Consider the following 17439-nt stretch of genomic DNA (forward strand, 5'->3'; position numbering starts at 1 on the left):
CAGTGTGCAACATCAACCAGCAGAGTAACATCTAGTGGAGTGCCAGGCAAACCGCACACACACACACACACACACACACACACACACACACACACACACACACACACACACGCACACACACGCACACACACACGCACACACACGGTTTCGTGTTGGTTGATTAGTTGCAACGCAGCAGGAAATCGTCTCATCTGCTAAAATTTCCTGTGTGTATAAAGATGCAAAGCAGTTTTTTGATTTCCACTGTGAAGCAAAGTCGAGTTTCTTCTGCATGTTCCTGCTTTCACTCTGACATTTCCATTCACTTCCGTCATTTAAGATGGACTTTTTGTTTTTTTTCGGAATAAAAGATTTAAGGTTTAAGACACAGCAGAGAAAATACAACATTTCTTTATTGTTGGTGACCTTTATAGTCAAATGAACAAACACATGCACATATTCAAAATGCAGAAATACACTCCTCTGTCACGAGTGTGTTAGTTTGACAGTGTCCACGTCCTCCTGCCCTGCAGTAACAGCACTGGAGGAGAGTGGATGTATCTGAGCTTTGTCTCTCTACTGCTAATGGACTACTGTTGTGCAGTTGCTGGAGAAACTTGGTGGTCATACAGTATTGGACCTGGCCATGCTTCTTCAAAATCAGAACCAGAATATTATTAATATTCAGAGCTCGAATAATGATGGTTGACATTCAGATGCTTTATGAAACAACAACAGCACTGGAGCCGTAACTTAAGTGAGGAAAATCGCTTGTTGCTCTTTTAAAACTTAAAACTCTTTAGCGTCTTTGGACAAACTAGAGCAGGTGTGGGCAAACTATGGCCCGCGGGCCATATGCGGCCCGTTATGCTTTATAATCCGGCCCGCTGAACGTGAAACTATATTAATAAACGTTATCAATGTTTTAGTTTCCCTGCCACAGGGATGATGATGATGATGATGATGATGATGATGATGATGATGATGATGATGATGAACATTATACAACCCACTGTGACCCACCAGTCAGTTTACAGTACGGTTTATTCTCCGAATCCTAGTAGTTGTAGTAAAGAGGCCAAACGAAGTGCATCATTGGAAGAAAAAAACCCAAAACTCAAAAGTCTGTGTCCACCTCTCGGTAATATTTCCAGTTTTCTTGCTCAGCACACAAGGCAACATAGTTGTCACTGAATATGTTGTGTATTGGAACTTGTTTTGCAGGCCTCATTCCACCAAGGCTCAGCACTTCACTGCACTGCAGAGTATTTGCCCTGGAAGCGACTGTTTGTCATCACAAGTCAATCTGTCACCAAACAGAAAAACTGAAGCTCTAAATGAACATGAATATATATATATATATATATATATATATATATATATATATATATACATAGATAGATAGATAGATAGAGACTTTATTGATCCCTTTGGGATGACTCCCTCAGGAAAATTAACACTTCCAGCAGCAGTAGTACACACCAATGGAAAAATAAATTTAAGCACACAGATTAAAAGAAATAGCAGCACACAGATAAATAAAAAAATAAAATGAAATAAAATAGCGGCACACAGGTATAAAATAATAAATAATTACCAATATACATATTATGTATATATATATATATATATATATATATATATATATATATATATATACATATATATATATATATATATATATATATATATATATATATATATATATATATATATATATATATATATATATATATATATATACACAGATAAGTAAAAAATTAAATGAAATAAAATAGCAGCACACAATAGCGGCACACAGGTATAAAATAATAAAAAATTACTAATATACATATACAATATACATATACATAATAATGGCCACCTCCCTTCCCCACCACTACCCTCAGCACTCTATGTCCTCCTCCTCCCCCCAAGTGAGGAGTTGTAGAGAGTGATGGCATGATGGACAAAGGAGTTCTTGAGCCTGTTGGTCCGACACTTGGGAAGAAGCAGTCTATTACTGAACAGACTCCTCTGGTTGCTGATGACGGTGTGCAGGGGGTGGCTGGCATTGTCCATAATGTCCAACAGTTTGTCCAGAGTCCTCCTCTCTGCCACCGTCACCAGAGAGTCCAGCTTCATGCCGACCACAGAGCCGGCCCGCCTGATCAGTTTCTCCAGTCTGTATTGGTCCTTCTTGGATATGCTGGCACACACACACACACACACACACACACACAGTCACAAAGCAAGAGAGGCTTTTGCTTTCACTTCAGAATTTTTGACATTAGACTGAATCACAGGACGGAGAGAAGGGAGATGATTTGAGGCTGAAAGTGGTCAGTCACGCAAGAACCACGTCGTCCAACTGAATCAGCTCAATCAGCCGAATCGGCTCGGCATCGGTTTGATTCTGTCACGAGACCAAGTCCTTCTTGGTCATCACACCCTCATCCTTCACATGACTCAACACATTATGAAGATGTTACATCAGGCATGGGCAAACTATGGCCCAGGGGCCACATGTGGCCCGATGATATTTTTTAATCCAGCCCCTAAACCAAATTTGAGATGATGATGATGTAACTCTAAATTACTTTGAAATAGCAGTGACTGTTAGTACTAGATCAAAAACTGTATTTCATTTGTTTCATTGTCAGTCTTTAAAGAGTCACTTCAACAAAGACGACATCAAAGAAAATGAAAATTTGGTTGTAACCTTGGTTTGGTTCATTTTACATTGACAATAAAGCAACATGTTTTCTACATATCCCATGATAGATTGTTTCCTCCTATGAGGTGGCTCACCAAAACACTCCATCCATCTGCTGCTGTGTGTGTGTGTGAGTGGGTCACAGCGACCGGTGCAGCGAGCCAATTACAACTCAGCCAGTCAGCACTGTGAAATCAGATTAAAGAGGAAAGTGGTTGCTGCAGCTGCTCTGCAATCAGATTATGACTCCAACACACTGCAGAGCAGCAAGACAATAATGCAGGCTTCATTACCAAGCAGGCAGTGGAGCAGTAGAGCAAAACATTGATAGGAAACTAAGCAATCAAGTGTATCTTGTTGGGACCTAAATAACTTCAAACTTGCTCACATCACCTGACAAACACTTGCTCTGCTTTAATATAGAATGTTTTTGTTGCATTCTTTTTGTATTTTTAATCTCTGGTATTTTGGATTATTTTATTATTATTATTATTAGTAGTAGTAGTAGTAATATTTGCTTCACGTGGGAACATTGTGAGATGTTTGCAAAAGTGTGAAGTTGTGGAAAGTCATTTGTTGTTCTGTTCTGAGTCGTTTTGTTCTTGTAGCTCAATGGAATTTTAAAATTAATTTTCCTGGAAATAACAGCGACACCAGCTCTAAAAACCAATATTGTCTCCTGCTGTAACAAAACATATTTGACAATACTTTAATAAGTGTCCAGTCAGCTACAGCCATATTTCAAGAAAAAACATACAGTGACATATTTCATTTATTTATGTTGAACAACTTTATTCATAAAGCCCCCACAAAAGTCACAATGCATTGTGATCAACATAATGTTACAAAACTCCACAATATTCCATTTCCCATCCCAAGCTCTGAAACAGTTGACAAATATAGTTGAAAAGTAAATGTTACTCTACAAATGTTAAACTGCAGTTTATCAAAGTCTGTATGATGTTTTATTGGAAAATAGAGCAGGTTCATTAACTATGACATAAAACTCTTTATATTTTAATCAAAAGGCTACGATGCACAACCTTCATCTTTGAGTCGCAAACGAAAAATATGACTTTCCAAAAATTGTAAGTTACATGTGGTGAAATAATTGGCCAACAAAAATATTATTAATAATCCTGTAATAGTCTTTAAAAGCTTAAAAAACAATATATGTGTATGAATTAACAACCAATAGAAAGCATCAGAATAGGAAACACTCCACTGGCAGCAGCAGCCAATAGGAACAGAGTGCTGACATGACTATAAACCCTCGTCCAATAGAATCTTGAATTGAAGAGAACACGAGAAAATATAATATTAACACCAACTATAGGATCATATGAAATATTGATTTAGTGTTAACACAAAACATTCTGTTGCTGTGGTAAAGGTAGTCAAATGAAAACAAGCCTCGATTTAACACAATGTGATGACGGACACGAAATGACTGATGACTGAACATTATTTTGCAAACAAATTTCTGTTGAAATGATGATGACTGAGTTAAAACTCCCAGGAAGTCACACTAATAATCACCAGACAACTAGAGAAGTGAACAACACAAGTGAAAACCATTCTAATGGATTGAAGACACATTCCCTAAGCTGAGTCAGACTGGCCAATAGAAATGCACAGAGATCGTGTACGCATCAATGAAATAAAATGTTTCCCGGCCAACAATCAAGTAGATCTAAACACAACGCAAGTGATCAAATCATCAACAAACTTCATGTTGAAGCATCAAGTACTTCATGTGAAAACCCGAAGGGACACAATGACAACCAGTGTTGTTACCAACAGGTAACAATAGACTGAGGTGGGCGGAGTTTCCCAACACTCAGGTGTCTCATGTAAAGTGCATCATTTATCATATAAAGGATTTTTTTGAGAATTATACTGATCATTACTGTCTAAATAGAATCATGACGATATTTAATGTAGAAAGTTTAATGTTCAAAGACATCCAAGACTAATTTATGTCAATGAAAGCTGCATTAGGATGAGGTTAATGTCATCAAGCATAACTGCCAGAACGGTGAGTTTCTGGAGTTGGAAATTAACAGCAGCCTATACCTTCCACTGATCACCCAGCAGATCATTGATACCGTCAACACTACTGCATTTGCCGTATTCTGGAAATCCAGAGGGGAGAATCACTGAACATGGTTCAGTTGCTTTCATAAGGCTGACATCTGAAGATGAAGTAGGAATATTTCACACTCAAGAGGACGAGAGCCGAGCGGAGCATCAGCAGCGTCTCCAGTGGTCGTAAAGAAACTTGAGATGTCCATCGGGACACTTCAACAGTGGTGATGACACACAGCGGAAATGAAGGCTTATTAGTGTATTTGACTCATAAATAAAGATAAATAATGGCGTTGAAATAACTGACTTCCATGACAGCGACAACAAGAGGTCATAGAGGGAAAACTGGAGGGATAATTATTATGCAGCATCTTGGTTGGAAATTTAACATGTGAACATAGAGCTTCATGACCACAAGGTCCATCTCCTGCAGTAGTATTAATATTAATTTCAATGTTTGTGTTTAGGATTTTTGAGAAGATTCTAAGATCATGTGACAAGGATCGTCCTTCTCTGAACTTGACAGAATATTTCTATCAGGTCTTTTGGTCTTCAGAAATGCTCCAAATGTTCCTGGTGTTGAAATCCCAGTCAGCCTCAGTCACTGGAGAAGTTCTGAGGTCCAGTTGGTTGTTGGATTCTCAGCTTGGATTGTCACTGAGCTCCACCTGCTTCACCAGTGTGATACAGCTTTGGGGCTTCGCTGGAGTCACAGTTCCCACTGTGAAGCATCAACAACCATCTCACAGTTATGACACGATGAACCATTGAACACAAGATGACATCTCCATCTCCAAAGATCTGACATCTCTTTAGTAGGCGTGACACTGAGGCAAAAACCCCCACAGTTGTGAGAGACGATCAGTGGACTGAGTGACTGATGGAAGGACCAACCAGAGAAACATCTGAGGCTCTGACGTTGGTGGAGGGTCCACTGGTGGAGGTTGAACCTGTGGAGCTAGTGTGAAGGCTCTGGGAAGCTGAGAGATCTGGCCATCCCTCTGACGGAGGTGGTGTTTCCTCCACAGTCCACGTACTGGTACATCTCCTGGGACACCTGCTCTGCATGGCCAAAGTAGGTGGTGGTCACTGTCACTCTGCAAAACACGAGCAAAGGGACCAAAATCACCACTCCAACATGTTGGAAGGAGACTCCTGGAGTGAAAACTGAACTTCTTCAGCTCTTTCACACATCTTTTAGCGTCAACTAGCAGAGCGAGGATGAAACATGACCAGTTGAGTTTCTCTGAGGAGGCTCAGCTTCATCCGTCTGACTGCACTGAAAATAGTGTTGTAGTCCTAGAGGTTGGTCTTGGTCTCCAGGCCACTGTTTAAGGGTTTCGGTCTCGTCTCGGACTCTGAGGCATTTTTACTGGGTCTGGTCAAGAATCCAGCTCCTGCCGTTTTACGCTCTGTTGGTGACACCTAGAGTGACACCCTGCCTCCTTATTCCTAGAGAGTTTATTTTTTGAATTTGATGAAGCAAAGTCGTTGTTTTGTTTGTTTTTTAAATGGTTCAAAATAGTTGGCAAAACAGCAAAATGTTGAAGAAAATTATTAAAAGACTTGCTGAAAAGAACAACACCTGGGCTGTTGTGGGAATTCGAGCAGCAAAAACCACTGATTCAATTTGGACATGGAAACTAAAACAGATTTACAGCAGTGCTTCTTAACTGGTGGGTCGTGGGGTTGTTTTGATTGGGCCCCCCCTTTTTTCCCTAAAAAGGGTTTTTTAAAATAAAAATATTGATAGACATTTATTTGGCAGGACACACAATTCAATTCAATAATTTTAATCATTTTTGACTCGTCATGATGGAAAGTTTGCCCACTTTCTATGGTGTTTCTGTGGAATAAATTCTGAGTGTGGTGCGACTCCACCAGCAGAGAACCAGTGTAGGAGAGGAACCAAGACGACTTACTGCATCATGACCACGATGTTGTGCACCCTGATGGCCTCCAGGGTGCAGTACTCACTGCAAAATGAAAACACTGTTGTCAAATATTGTGTAGCAACAAAAACGACTCAACCTGTTTTCATTTGGTGAGAGATGAATGAACTGGTGCTCTGTTGTATCGGGCCAGTCAGGGGTCAAGGGTTCAGACACTGGACAGTTTGGCCAGGCTGAGGTCGACTCGAGGTCATTAACGCTTCATTTAGAACAATCACATGCATGTGTATCTGCAACGTCAGAATCAACCCAATCAGCCTCACGCTCCTCCTGCCTTTCACAATCCACACAACACACACACCGATGCCACATTTAATTTCAATCAGAATTAAATACAATAAATGTGTTATTAAATATGCCATTCATTTATTAAAGACAATACCAATTGATTTAAGCGTCATTTTCAGACTGTACACAGATACTTTTTTCACACACTTTCAACACTAATGCAGCCAGTTTGAGGGTTTTTACGTCCCAACGAGGTTTGAGGCGCCCACATGTTGAGCCCCGTGGCATCCGACCAATGAGATTAGAGAACAGCCAACATCTCATCCAATGAAACTGTTCCAATTAAAATCAATCACACTGACGTCTTCACATCAGTCAATTTTGCACTTTGTGCCTCATCATGGCAAGTAGGGAAGCATCAATACAGATACCAGTATCGGGTATCGGTACCGGGGTTGAGTACTTTACTCGTAAAAATAAATGCAGATACCACAAAAACAATACCAGTTGTATATGTGTGTATTTGACAATTTAGTTCAGTGTTTGTACTGCAGTGAAACTTGTTTTAGAAAAACCTGCTGAGGAATGTTGTTCAAATAACTGTGGAGAAAAAAAAATCAAAGTAATTCTATAATGTTTAATGTACTCAGTATCAGGATCAGTGAGTACTGAAAAGCAAGTACTTGTACTCTACTGGTTCTGTAAAACAAAGTGGTATGGGTGCATCCTTAGTTCTGAGGGGAGGAAAACCAAATGATTGTGATTGTACTGTGATTATACACTTTTATTAATGTCTTTATGGGCAGTATGTTAAACATGCAGAGGAATGTTGTTCAAATAACAGTGGACAAGTGTTTTAAAAATCAAAGTAATCTCATTAAGTGTAATGCCGTTATGAAGTACTCAGTGTTGGTATTGGTGAGTACTGAAATGCTCATATATATAATAAGGCTTATATTCATATAGTCCAGCAATTACAGTATGTTAAAAACATTACCTCCGTTAATTATTTAAGGTTTTTTTTTTCTCTTCACATTTAAAATGTTGTATATGGAAAAACAGCAAATTCCCCAAATACTGATGCAAATATACTTAATGCAAGTAGAGATGACAAAAGAAACTCCATTTTGCATCTGTTGTCTGTGATTCGGAGTGAAATGGTGAATGGTGAACAAGATACTCACTACATGTAGCTCAGCTCATCTGCTAGAACCGTTGGGACCATGTAGTCAATCTGAAATTAAACATCAACACCACGGTTGGTTGAATAGACTCCGTGTGAAAAGAGAGAGAGAAACACAGAGAGACAGCAGCCAGCAGTGAGTGAGTGAGGGATCTGCCACCTGCTTCATGTCCAGTGGAGTGATGGCGGTGATGTTACTGACTCGAGACTTCCCGATGACCGTCTGGGCAAACTGCACCTGCGCCGTAATGTTGGCCACCTCCACTGAGTAGTAGTTGTTGTTGGTGATGTTCAGGGTGTTCTGGAGGACAGCAACAGTCAATGGAACCAGGGTGGTCATCACCAGTAAGGCCAGTTCTCTCTCTCTCACACACACACACACACACACACACACACACACACACACACACACACACACACACACACACACACACACACACACACACACACACACACACACACACACACACACACACACACACACACACACACACACACACACACACGTCTGATTGATCTGGTCCAACAGTCCGAAGTTTGGCCACACCCGTTTCTTCTTTATCTTGACTGCTTTCTACACTGTAGATACACACTGAAGACATCAAATATATGACCTAGATATGTGGATCAATGTGGCAAAAAAACAAAAGTTAAATACCAAAATATGTTCTGTTCTATATATTTTATAGGCAGGGTGGCTATTCTAGATCATCTCAAATATAAAACCGGTTTGAGTTATTTCACATTTTTTGGTTGAATACATATTCCACGTGTTCATTCATAGTTTTGATGCCTTGAGTGACAATCTACAATGTCAATAGACATGAAAATGAAAGAAAACCCATTCAATCAGAAGTATGTGGCCAAACTTTTGACTGGTAGTGCATATAAACATGTTACGAACATACATTTCTTTAATTTCATAATCATGAAGGAAACCACAGTGTTTTCTTTAACAACGCAGCTTATGGTGTAAATATAAACTAAATAAACTAATGAAATAAACTAGTGATGCACTGATATCACTCTTATATAGAACCATTAGGGTACCAGTACTTGCATTTTAGTACTAACCGATACCGAGTACTTAAAAAGGTCATGACACATTACAGAATTCCTTTGATTTTTTTATTGTTTATTTTTCCACGGATGTTGTGTTATTGGAACAACATTCCTCAGCACAAACACAAATTGAACAAAACTGTTATACACATACATATACAACTGGTATCGGCGTACGAGTAAGAGCAGAGTACTCAACCCTGGTATCGGTACCGATACCCGGCACTGGTATCTGTGCATCCCTAGTTTTTATTCCCGTCTTCTCCAGAAATAGTCCAGACAACCTGATCCATGGCAGCCTTTATTCACAACACATCTCCACTGATTATTTAGTTAAGTTATTGTTCAAAAAGGCTCCAACAGGCGCCAAGTGACCTTGAAATCTTGAGTGACCTTTAAATCTGTCACATTCCTTTTCAATCGAGGCTATCTGGTTGAAGACGTGACGGTGCAGAAGACGTAGCAGCGACAGCAGAATCAACCAGAGACAGAGCAGTGCGTTCAGAGGGTGGAGCAACAGGTGTGGGTGGAGGCTCACCGTGATGTTGAGGTAGACTCTCTTCTCCTGGTCGTAGCCGACCACCACCGACCTGACGCCAACGTAGGAGACGTCGATGGAGCGAGGGAAGAGGAAGAAGATGGCCAGGCCGCACAGCAGCAGGCACAGCAGCACTGACGCAGTAACGTACAGCTTCCTGCAGGAGGAGCAGCACCAAGCAGATGGCTGGAGTCACACAGCAACTGAAGACTTTGCACTCTGCATTCTGCCTCTCGTCACCGTCCCCCATTTCTCATCAACACACATTCGGAGAGCTGCTCAGCACATCTTCCATACTTCTTTTCATTTTCTTCATCTGCCCTATTTATGTGTTTTTAGCCCGGGCTTTTGATCAAATCCATCAAAAAAAAAAAAAAAAAAGATAAATTCAAGTTAATGGATGTTCTCCTTTGACCGGGAGAAGCTTCACATCTCTCCTGTCATGTCGTGGTATCGGCACGTATTTTATGAGTAGAGTACTCAACCCCGGTATCGGTACTAATACCCAATACCGGTATCTGTCATTAACCAGAAGTAAGATTTGAGTCTAATGTTCAACAAGTGATGGTGAAAAAACCCGTTGAAGTCATGCCCAAGTGGAAGGATACATCTTTCGAAATGTGTCTAATTAATTGTTAAAAAATGAGTAAAGAGTGGCAGCACTATCTGTAAATATTCTTATTGTCAAATCCTGGCAGCAGAATAATACAGAGTTCTTTCACTCAGAAACAGGGACTGCAGCCAATGACAGGACAAAAGCTCCTCGCAGGAGGTGCAGCTCCACTTTGGTGAAGTTTTGAACTCGCGTTCAAATGTTGTCTGCTGCAAAGACTGAATAGATTTCACTGTGTTTGAAGCCTCGCAGTATTCAAGAAGGTTTAAAGTATTTATACTTGTTCCTGCCAGCTCTGAAGCACTGCGACCAGCATATTTAGAGGTCAAATTGTGTAGCCGCTACACAAACTGCCTACAGGTTGGCAGGTCTGCACAACCTGCTCCACTGAATTATTTGAACTTGTGAGCGACCAACAGCGGCAGTGACAAGCAGCCGTCTGATTTTAGGTGAAAGCAGGAAAACTTGCTTCAGCTATGAGGCTGATTGACACATCAGGGTTTCTCCTCAGTACGGTGACGTGGCTCCTTCTTAAAGGTGAAGAACATGGAGGCCAATCAACATCTAATAAAGCCCTCTTAAAAAGAGGCAAAGGGCAGAAATCATCTGATAGGATTGTTAATTATTGGTGAGCAGCTTATACCCTGCCACACTGAAGGAAGCCCATCGATGACATCACAAGAAACTACAATTAAAGTTTGAAACTTGCAGTTGAAATACTTAAAATATACAAACAAATAAATCAAGAATGTGGCGTAAAATAAGAGATAAGAAAGGGAAGGAAATAAGAGAGAACAGGGAGGTGAGTATCAACTGTACTTAATAAGTAACATAAAAATAGTAATTAAACATATTGGGGAGTTCCTTAGATTAGGGAATCTGTTAATATATATTTGAAAGCAGGGGCAGATCAGTGCAGAACCTTCAATTTGAAAATATGAAGTGTTTGGCACAAATGTTTCAAGACATTGTAACACTCGTGGGATTGATGCTGTAGTTTCGGAAATACAGAGATAGAAAGAAGGAAAGAAAGAGAGAAAGAGAGAAAGAAAGAAAGAAAGAGAAAAAGAAAAGTGGAAGAGTCTTACGTCCTGCGGGGCTGCAGCCTCTGGTCGCTGTATGGAATCAAAGCCACCAGTTGGTTCTCTTGTCCTGAAACAGAGGCAACTATCACTCACAACCTGTGTGCAAGTTTCCACAAAATGTCTCGCAAATGTTGAAGCAAACATTTGAAATTTCACTTCAAGCATGATGGACAATAAAAATGTGCCGCATTTATGCTATGCGATTTGAAGTCAATCAACAGCGCTATATAAAGTGATGTTCTAGGTCATAGAGTGGCACAGCAGGTCGACTGGAGAAAGAAGAGCAGAGAACAGCAGCAGCAGAACAACAGAGAGGATTTCAATGAATTCTAGTTGTAGTTATTCCTGCAGAAAGTAGATGTCAGACTTCATATCAAGAGGAGGAGGAGGAGGAGAAACACCTGGACCTCCTCCTCCATCCACACAGCTGTTGTTCATGATAACAGTTGGGGGTTCTTCCCTCTTGCTACGGAAACATGCTGTACACGACATGAATGTTTTCTGTGCCAGCGTTTACTGAGAAAACCTCTTTCTTCTGTTTGCCGCTTCAATAAAAAAACATCTATGCCGAGCGTTTCTCGACTGGTGGCTCACAACCCAAAAGTGGGTCACAAAGCTGTTTGGTTGGGTCGTGGCTTCGTGGGCAGTTTCCCTTATCGTAAAAAAAAAGGATTTAATTTAATTTCATATTTTTAAATATTAAATAAAAATAAAATCCCATTCCCAATAAATGTAATCATTTATTGACTAGACCCGATAGAAAGAGGGCTGAAGTTTTTATTTTTGGGGAATAAATTTGGGTTGAGACGTCGTGATATTGGAAAAAAACTGGGGTTGCACAGACTCCACCAGCTGAGAACCATAAAACCATGCGTAACTGCAGGTATCTCTCTTCCTTTATTTAAATCCAGACTCAAAACCCATCTGTTAAAATTATGCTACTCTGCCTAACTGTGTTGTTTAATTTTATTTTAGTTTTTATTTTCATTTTTATGATTTACTCTTTTCTGTGTGCAGCTTTTAAATGTTGCCCGATTGCATTTGCGTTTCCTGTATAGTGTCCTCGAGTGCTCAGAAAGGCGCTTATAAATAAAATGTATTATCACTAAGGGTGCACGATAAGTATCGGACCGATATTAGGAATTCTGACATCATACCAATAAATCCGATATTCCGATATAAAAGCTGTAATCGGGGTGTGGTTTTCCCAAAAACCTCCTCGGGAAAAATCTTGCGTGCTGCGAGCCTGACGTAAACTTCCCCTGCGTGTGTGTGACAACAAACAAGGCGTCGATTGTGCTGGACTACTTTGCCGTGTCTGAAGAAGACATTTGTGCGATGGCTCACACTGCATAACAATGATCGATGGAAATTAGGACACAAGCTTCACAACTGATTTGTAGACATGTGATGTTAGCCCTGTAAGCTTGCTAAGTCTGACAGTGCAGTGGCCGGATAAGGACTTCAAAGATAGACCTTTAATTTTTGTGTTTAACTCGACATGTCTGAAGTGATTCAAGTGTCAGTTGTGCATTTATATTGTATTTGCCGTACTTGTTCGTGCACTTTTTGAATCCTTATGCAGAAGAGTTTGTGGACTCCTAGAGGCCTTTATTTTTGGAATTTTATATCAGCCATTTGCATCCAGTGCTCATTCTTATGCACACACCATTTGTTTGTTTGAAAAAATAAAAAATAAAAAATATGTGCATTTCTGGAAACAGAACTGTTCTTGGTTTATGTTTTGTTAATAGTTTTTTTTTACTTCCAGATGTGCACAGGTGAAACTAAATTAAAAAATTAATAAACATAAATATGTTATCGGTTATCGGTATCAGCTTGAAAAAACACATATCGTGCCTCCCTAATTATCATAATTATTAGCATGCAGGTGCCACCACCGCCAGTGAGTGTGAGCGGCACAACCAGCAGAGGGTGGGCTGCTCCAACCTCTTGGGATGCGTCCAGTGCCCTGACAGGTGGGACATGTCACGCTGTCTCTTCCTGTGAACTCCACGTAAGGAAACTGGGAGACGTCTCCTCCCTTCCCGTCATCGGCCTCCTCCAGGTGGGAGGCCAGATTCTCACGACCATCTTCTGGAGCGTTCTGCTTGAGCAGGCGGCTGAAAGTCTTCCCCATGTTGGAATCACACACCTGGAAAAGACCCAAAAAATATTCAGTTTATGTCAAACAATCAAAATTCCAAGTGCTCATTGGACTCTAAATTAGAACATGTCTATCTGTTCAGATCAGGCATGGGGCAAACTACGGCCCGGAGGCCATATGTGGCCTGTTAAGCGTTTTAATCCGGCCCTTAAGCCAAACTTCAAGAAATGATATTAATAGTCAGTCATCAAACTTCTGTATTTCCTCCATGTCTCCAGTGTTTTCAGAGTAATTTCAATAAAGAGCTAAACACCATGGGGCTTCAAAGACACTGATTCGGTTGCAACTTTGCTTTGCTTCATTTTACATGGACATTGAAGCCACATTTATAGGCCCCTCTGTCACATTTTAGAACCCATTGTGGCCCACCAGTCAACGAGTTAGCCCACCCCTGGTTTAGATTTACCACACAATAGACAACAACAGTTTGCAGTATGTAACAGCAGTGCTATTCAGATGATTTAGGCCTAATGATGATATGATTGCTTGTCCAGGGTGTCACCCTGCCTTCACCCTGTGACAGCTGGGAGAGGCTCCAGCAGAGAGCAGGAACCAGCGGGTATTGAAAATAGATGGATGGATGGAAGGGTTATATGACTGGTTTCATGCATAACTGTAGAGAAAGAAGAATGCCTTTTTATTCATCCCCTGTTGTGGAAATTTACAGTTACAGCAGCATATACAGTGCAAAGAAAAGATGAAAAAGTTAGATAAATTAAAAAGAAATCAGATAAATATACAAATTATATGTAGCTAAATTATTGTTGAACAAAATAACTGCTTTTGAAAAAAAGTCTTTGTTGTGGTGGTAGATTTGAATATGACAATATCTAGATAAAAATAAATAAATAAAATGATTTAAAAATGTATTATACATAATCAGGTGATCTCTTATTTGTAGAAATAAAGTGCCATTATCTGTCTCCAAAGCTGTTCTGTCATGGTTTGTAACTATTGTGAGAAATGAATGTGATCAGTTGTCTTCACATACAGTAGATGAGTATCACTAATAACATGACGTCACTGAAGTCAAACTGAGACAATGTGTGACGTCAGAAGAGCTACATCACCCTGGAACATTAACAATCCAATGAGCAACCCAACACAATCGTGGAGGGAGATAGTTGTGATGACTTTGCAGCAACCCGTCTGCTGTCATTTAAACCAGCCTTCAGAAACAACACATACATGTTGCTTTAATGTCAATTGAAAATGAAGCAAAGCGAAGTTAAAGCTTAATGGGCCGCTTATGGCCCCCGGGCCGTAGTTTGCCCACGCCTGAACTAGACCCTATGCGAACAACAGGAAACACACCTTTGGCTGTGTTGGCTTAACAACAACACAGTACCGTGTTGTTGTCAACCTTTTGTGTTACTGCTGTTTGCATTAGCTTTGCCAGGCTAGCGCTGGAAGTGGATTAGCCCCGCTGCTAAGCTAACAGGCTAAGCTAACAGCCTATTAAGTTGACATGTACACCGCTAAAGTGAATCAGTTCATGTCTACAGCGGAATGGCAGCCAAGTAGAGACGAGGAGGGAAAAAAAACAAAGAAGAGACAACGAGTTGTTCCTTTGAGACAACACTCAACACACACGGCTCAACTGCTAATGAACTACTAGTGTCGCCCACTGTATTCCACTCTTGGACGCCGATGGCGGTGTTGGAACCATAGGACGACCAGGACCGGTTGTGTGTTCACTCAATGAATACAGAGAAATACGCACAGTACCTTGATGTGAGCGTGTCTCCAGGGTTCCTGCTGTCCGACTGTTGATGCTTCTAGTCGCTCAGCAAAGTGTTAATATCTCCTACAGTTCAACACACATGCGCGGACGTGAGACGTTCACAGTCAAAGTAAATAGTGATGGGAATTCCGCCTCTTGTCAGAGAACACCGGTTCATTTGGTTCGGTTCGCTAAGCAGAGTCAGTGGCTCTTTTGGCTCCCAAGCGGCTCTTTAGATATTTATATTTATATTTTGATATGATGCTAAAATGAATGGATAATGTTCATGATATCAATCGATGTATCTTTGGTATGTGAGTTTGTCGAACCTTCACCAACCCCCAGACGGACAGCATTCTATTTATTTTCTCATCAACCCAGCTGTTCACTCTTTGATTCATGAGGCGTCAATAATGTCGTCAACGAATATCTTGTTTCAAGATGAACCATGGTTTACCACTTCAGAGAGAGCACCGCGATGACAAACAACACATCACAACGTACATTATTATTATCATTATTATTGCCTCCCTGAAAAATGTAAATTCATGTCTTCCATGCAACCTTTTTCGTGGGCTAAGTGTAGTTGCAGAATACCTCCACACAGTGGCAGTGATTGTTCAGATTCCGATATGACCCTACAGTACTATACTCTGATACTCGGATTTACCATCTCTGGTGTGTGGGGTCAAAGGTTACACCTGGGGTTGTTACCTCAATAGGTAAAAAAAAATAATCATCTTATGGTTTGGACCAGGGTAGGCCAACTGTTCAAACTCTTTCTAAGGATGTTTAGCACATGGCTACATCAGATAAATCTAATTAGCAGAGCAGCAGCAGATGGATGGAGTATTTTGTTGAGCCACCTCATAGGAGGAAACAATCAATCATGGTTCTTACTGAACCTTCACCCTCTTAATGAGAAAATCCAGTTAATCCAAATTTATAGCCGTTCAAATGAGAGAACTAGAAGAAGAAGAAGAAGAAGAAGAAGAAGAAGAAGAAGAAGGAGAAGAATAAGAATAAGAACAGGAGCACATCAAAATGTCAAAATGAGGAAGATTTTTGATTGATAGTGACTGATGTGTTGTTGGCAGGTTGGACTGAACCCCCCCACACACACACACACCACCACCACCACCACCACCACACACACACACACACACACACACACACACACCTCCCCCCCCTGGATGTTTGAAGGGGGGCTGTTTCACCTGTTTGACCTCCTCACCGCTGATTGAGTGACACGCCTCATTCCGAGTGCCTGTCGGAGGACGCGGGTCAAATGAACCACGGCTCAGATTAGATTTTGATTGGCTCATATTCTCCAAATTGCAATTATTGTAGTTTCCATTGACGGCACTAGAAGGCCGTGATTGAATGAGGCCGAGGGAGGGAGGGAGGGAGGGAGGGAGCCAATCAGCAGATTCCCAGTGTCTGGACTGCGGTGGGAGGGGCTAGAAGTGCTGCCACAGCACATATTCCTTTGACCTTCACCGATAGGATCAAGGACACAACCTCCTCCACCAGTGGAGTATTAGTGAATGAAGTGTCAGCATATCATGTGACTAAATCTCACTCTGTCTGAAAGATAAGATGTACATTTATATATCCATGTAAAGATATCTAGACAGAATTAGATTGATTGAGCGCCGCTAATTATTCTTAATTATGATGAATTATTCTGTGGTCAAACGCTGTCAAGTCATTGGAAGTCACTCATGATGTCATCACCCTGTAGGTGTCTGCTGTGTTCATTTGATTAGAGCAGTGTTTGAAGAGCGTGTTGACTGAGGCCATATTAACAGCAGCCTGGCCACACACACACACACACACACACACACACACACACCCCCACACACACACACACACACGCTGATGGACTTTAATGACCTTCTTCACTGCTCTGACATCATTTCCCAGGGGGCGCTGGAGGACACCATGTGTGTCCTGCTAAGGCTGATAAATCTGCGAGAGAGCGCCCGCCCGCCCACTCTCTCACTTGCTCGCAATGATCACTGATCGATGTTTGACTCGCTCCTCTATGCTATAGATGTTTGCCGTCTCCGTTGCTTTACAGCTTCAGCTGGCATTAATGCAGATGTGATCTGGCTTTGTTTGAT

General features: G+C 40.9%; 1 protein-coding gene across 2 annotated transcripts; it reads right to left on the minus strand.

Annotated features, from left to right (window-relative positions):
• Positions 1 to 3428: 3428 nt before the first annotated feature.
• Positions 3429 to 15472, minus strand: tmem106bb (transmembrane protein 106Bb). Of its 2 annotated transcripts, XM_076011845.1 has the most exons (9): positions 15319 to 15439; positions 14104 to 14203; positions 13374 to 13578; positions 11427 to 11490; positions 9726 to 9882; positions 8286 to 8426; positions 8127 to 8176; positions 6685 to 6738; positions 3429 to 5859 (listed from the first exon to the last, which is right to left on the minus strand). In XM_076011845.1, exons 3-9 carry the CDS (start codon positions 13561 to 13563, stop codon positions 5721 to 5723), a joined length of 795 nt encoding a protein of 264 aa, XP_075867960.1. In that variant the 5' UTR covers positions 13564 to 13578; positions 14104 to 14203; positions 15319 to 15439; the 3' UTR covers positions 3429 to 5720. The 2 variants fall into 2 exon arrangements, with proteins under 2 accessions (XP_075867960.1, XP_075867959.1); XM_076011844.1 differs by lacking the exon at positions 14104 to 14203 and having other exon boundaries at positions 15319 to 15472.
• Between the last annotated feature and the right edge of the window lie 1967 nt (positions 15473 to 17439).

Source organism: Nelusetta ayraudi, unplaced genomic scaffold, assembly GCF_046127955.1.
Source record: "Nelusetta ayraudi isolate G7.1 ecotype Tasmania unplaced genomic scaffold, CSIRO-AGI_Nayr_v1 ptg000135l, whole genome shotgun sequence".
NCBI classification, from domain to species: Eukaryota; Metazoa; Chordata; class Actinopteri; order Tetraodontiformes; family Monacanthidae; genus Nelusetta; species Nelusetta ayraudi.

What these genes read in the sequence shown, in the direction of transcription:
- tmem106bb (XM_076011844.1), bottom strand. Translation starts at nt 13,563, where the DNA reads ATGGGGAAGACTTTCAGCCGCCTGCTCAAGCAGAACGCTCCAGAAGAT. An exon ending in AGGCTGCAGCCCCGCAGGAC is followed by an intron (nt 9,883 to 11,426) that starts GTAAGACTCTTC and finishes CTCCTCCTGCAG; the next exon opens with GAAGCTGTACGTTACTGCGT. An exon ending in CTCCACTGGACATGAAGCAG is followed by an intron (nt 8,177 to 8,285) that starts GTGGCAGATCCC and finishes GTTTAATTTCAG; the next exon opens with ATTGACTACATGGTCCCAAC.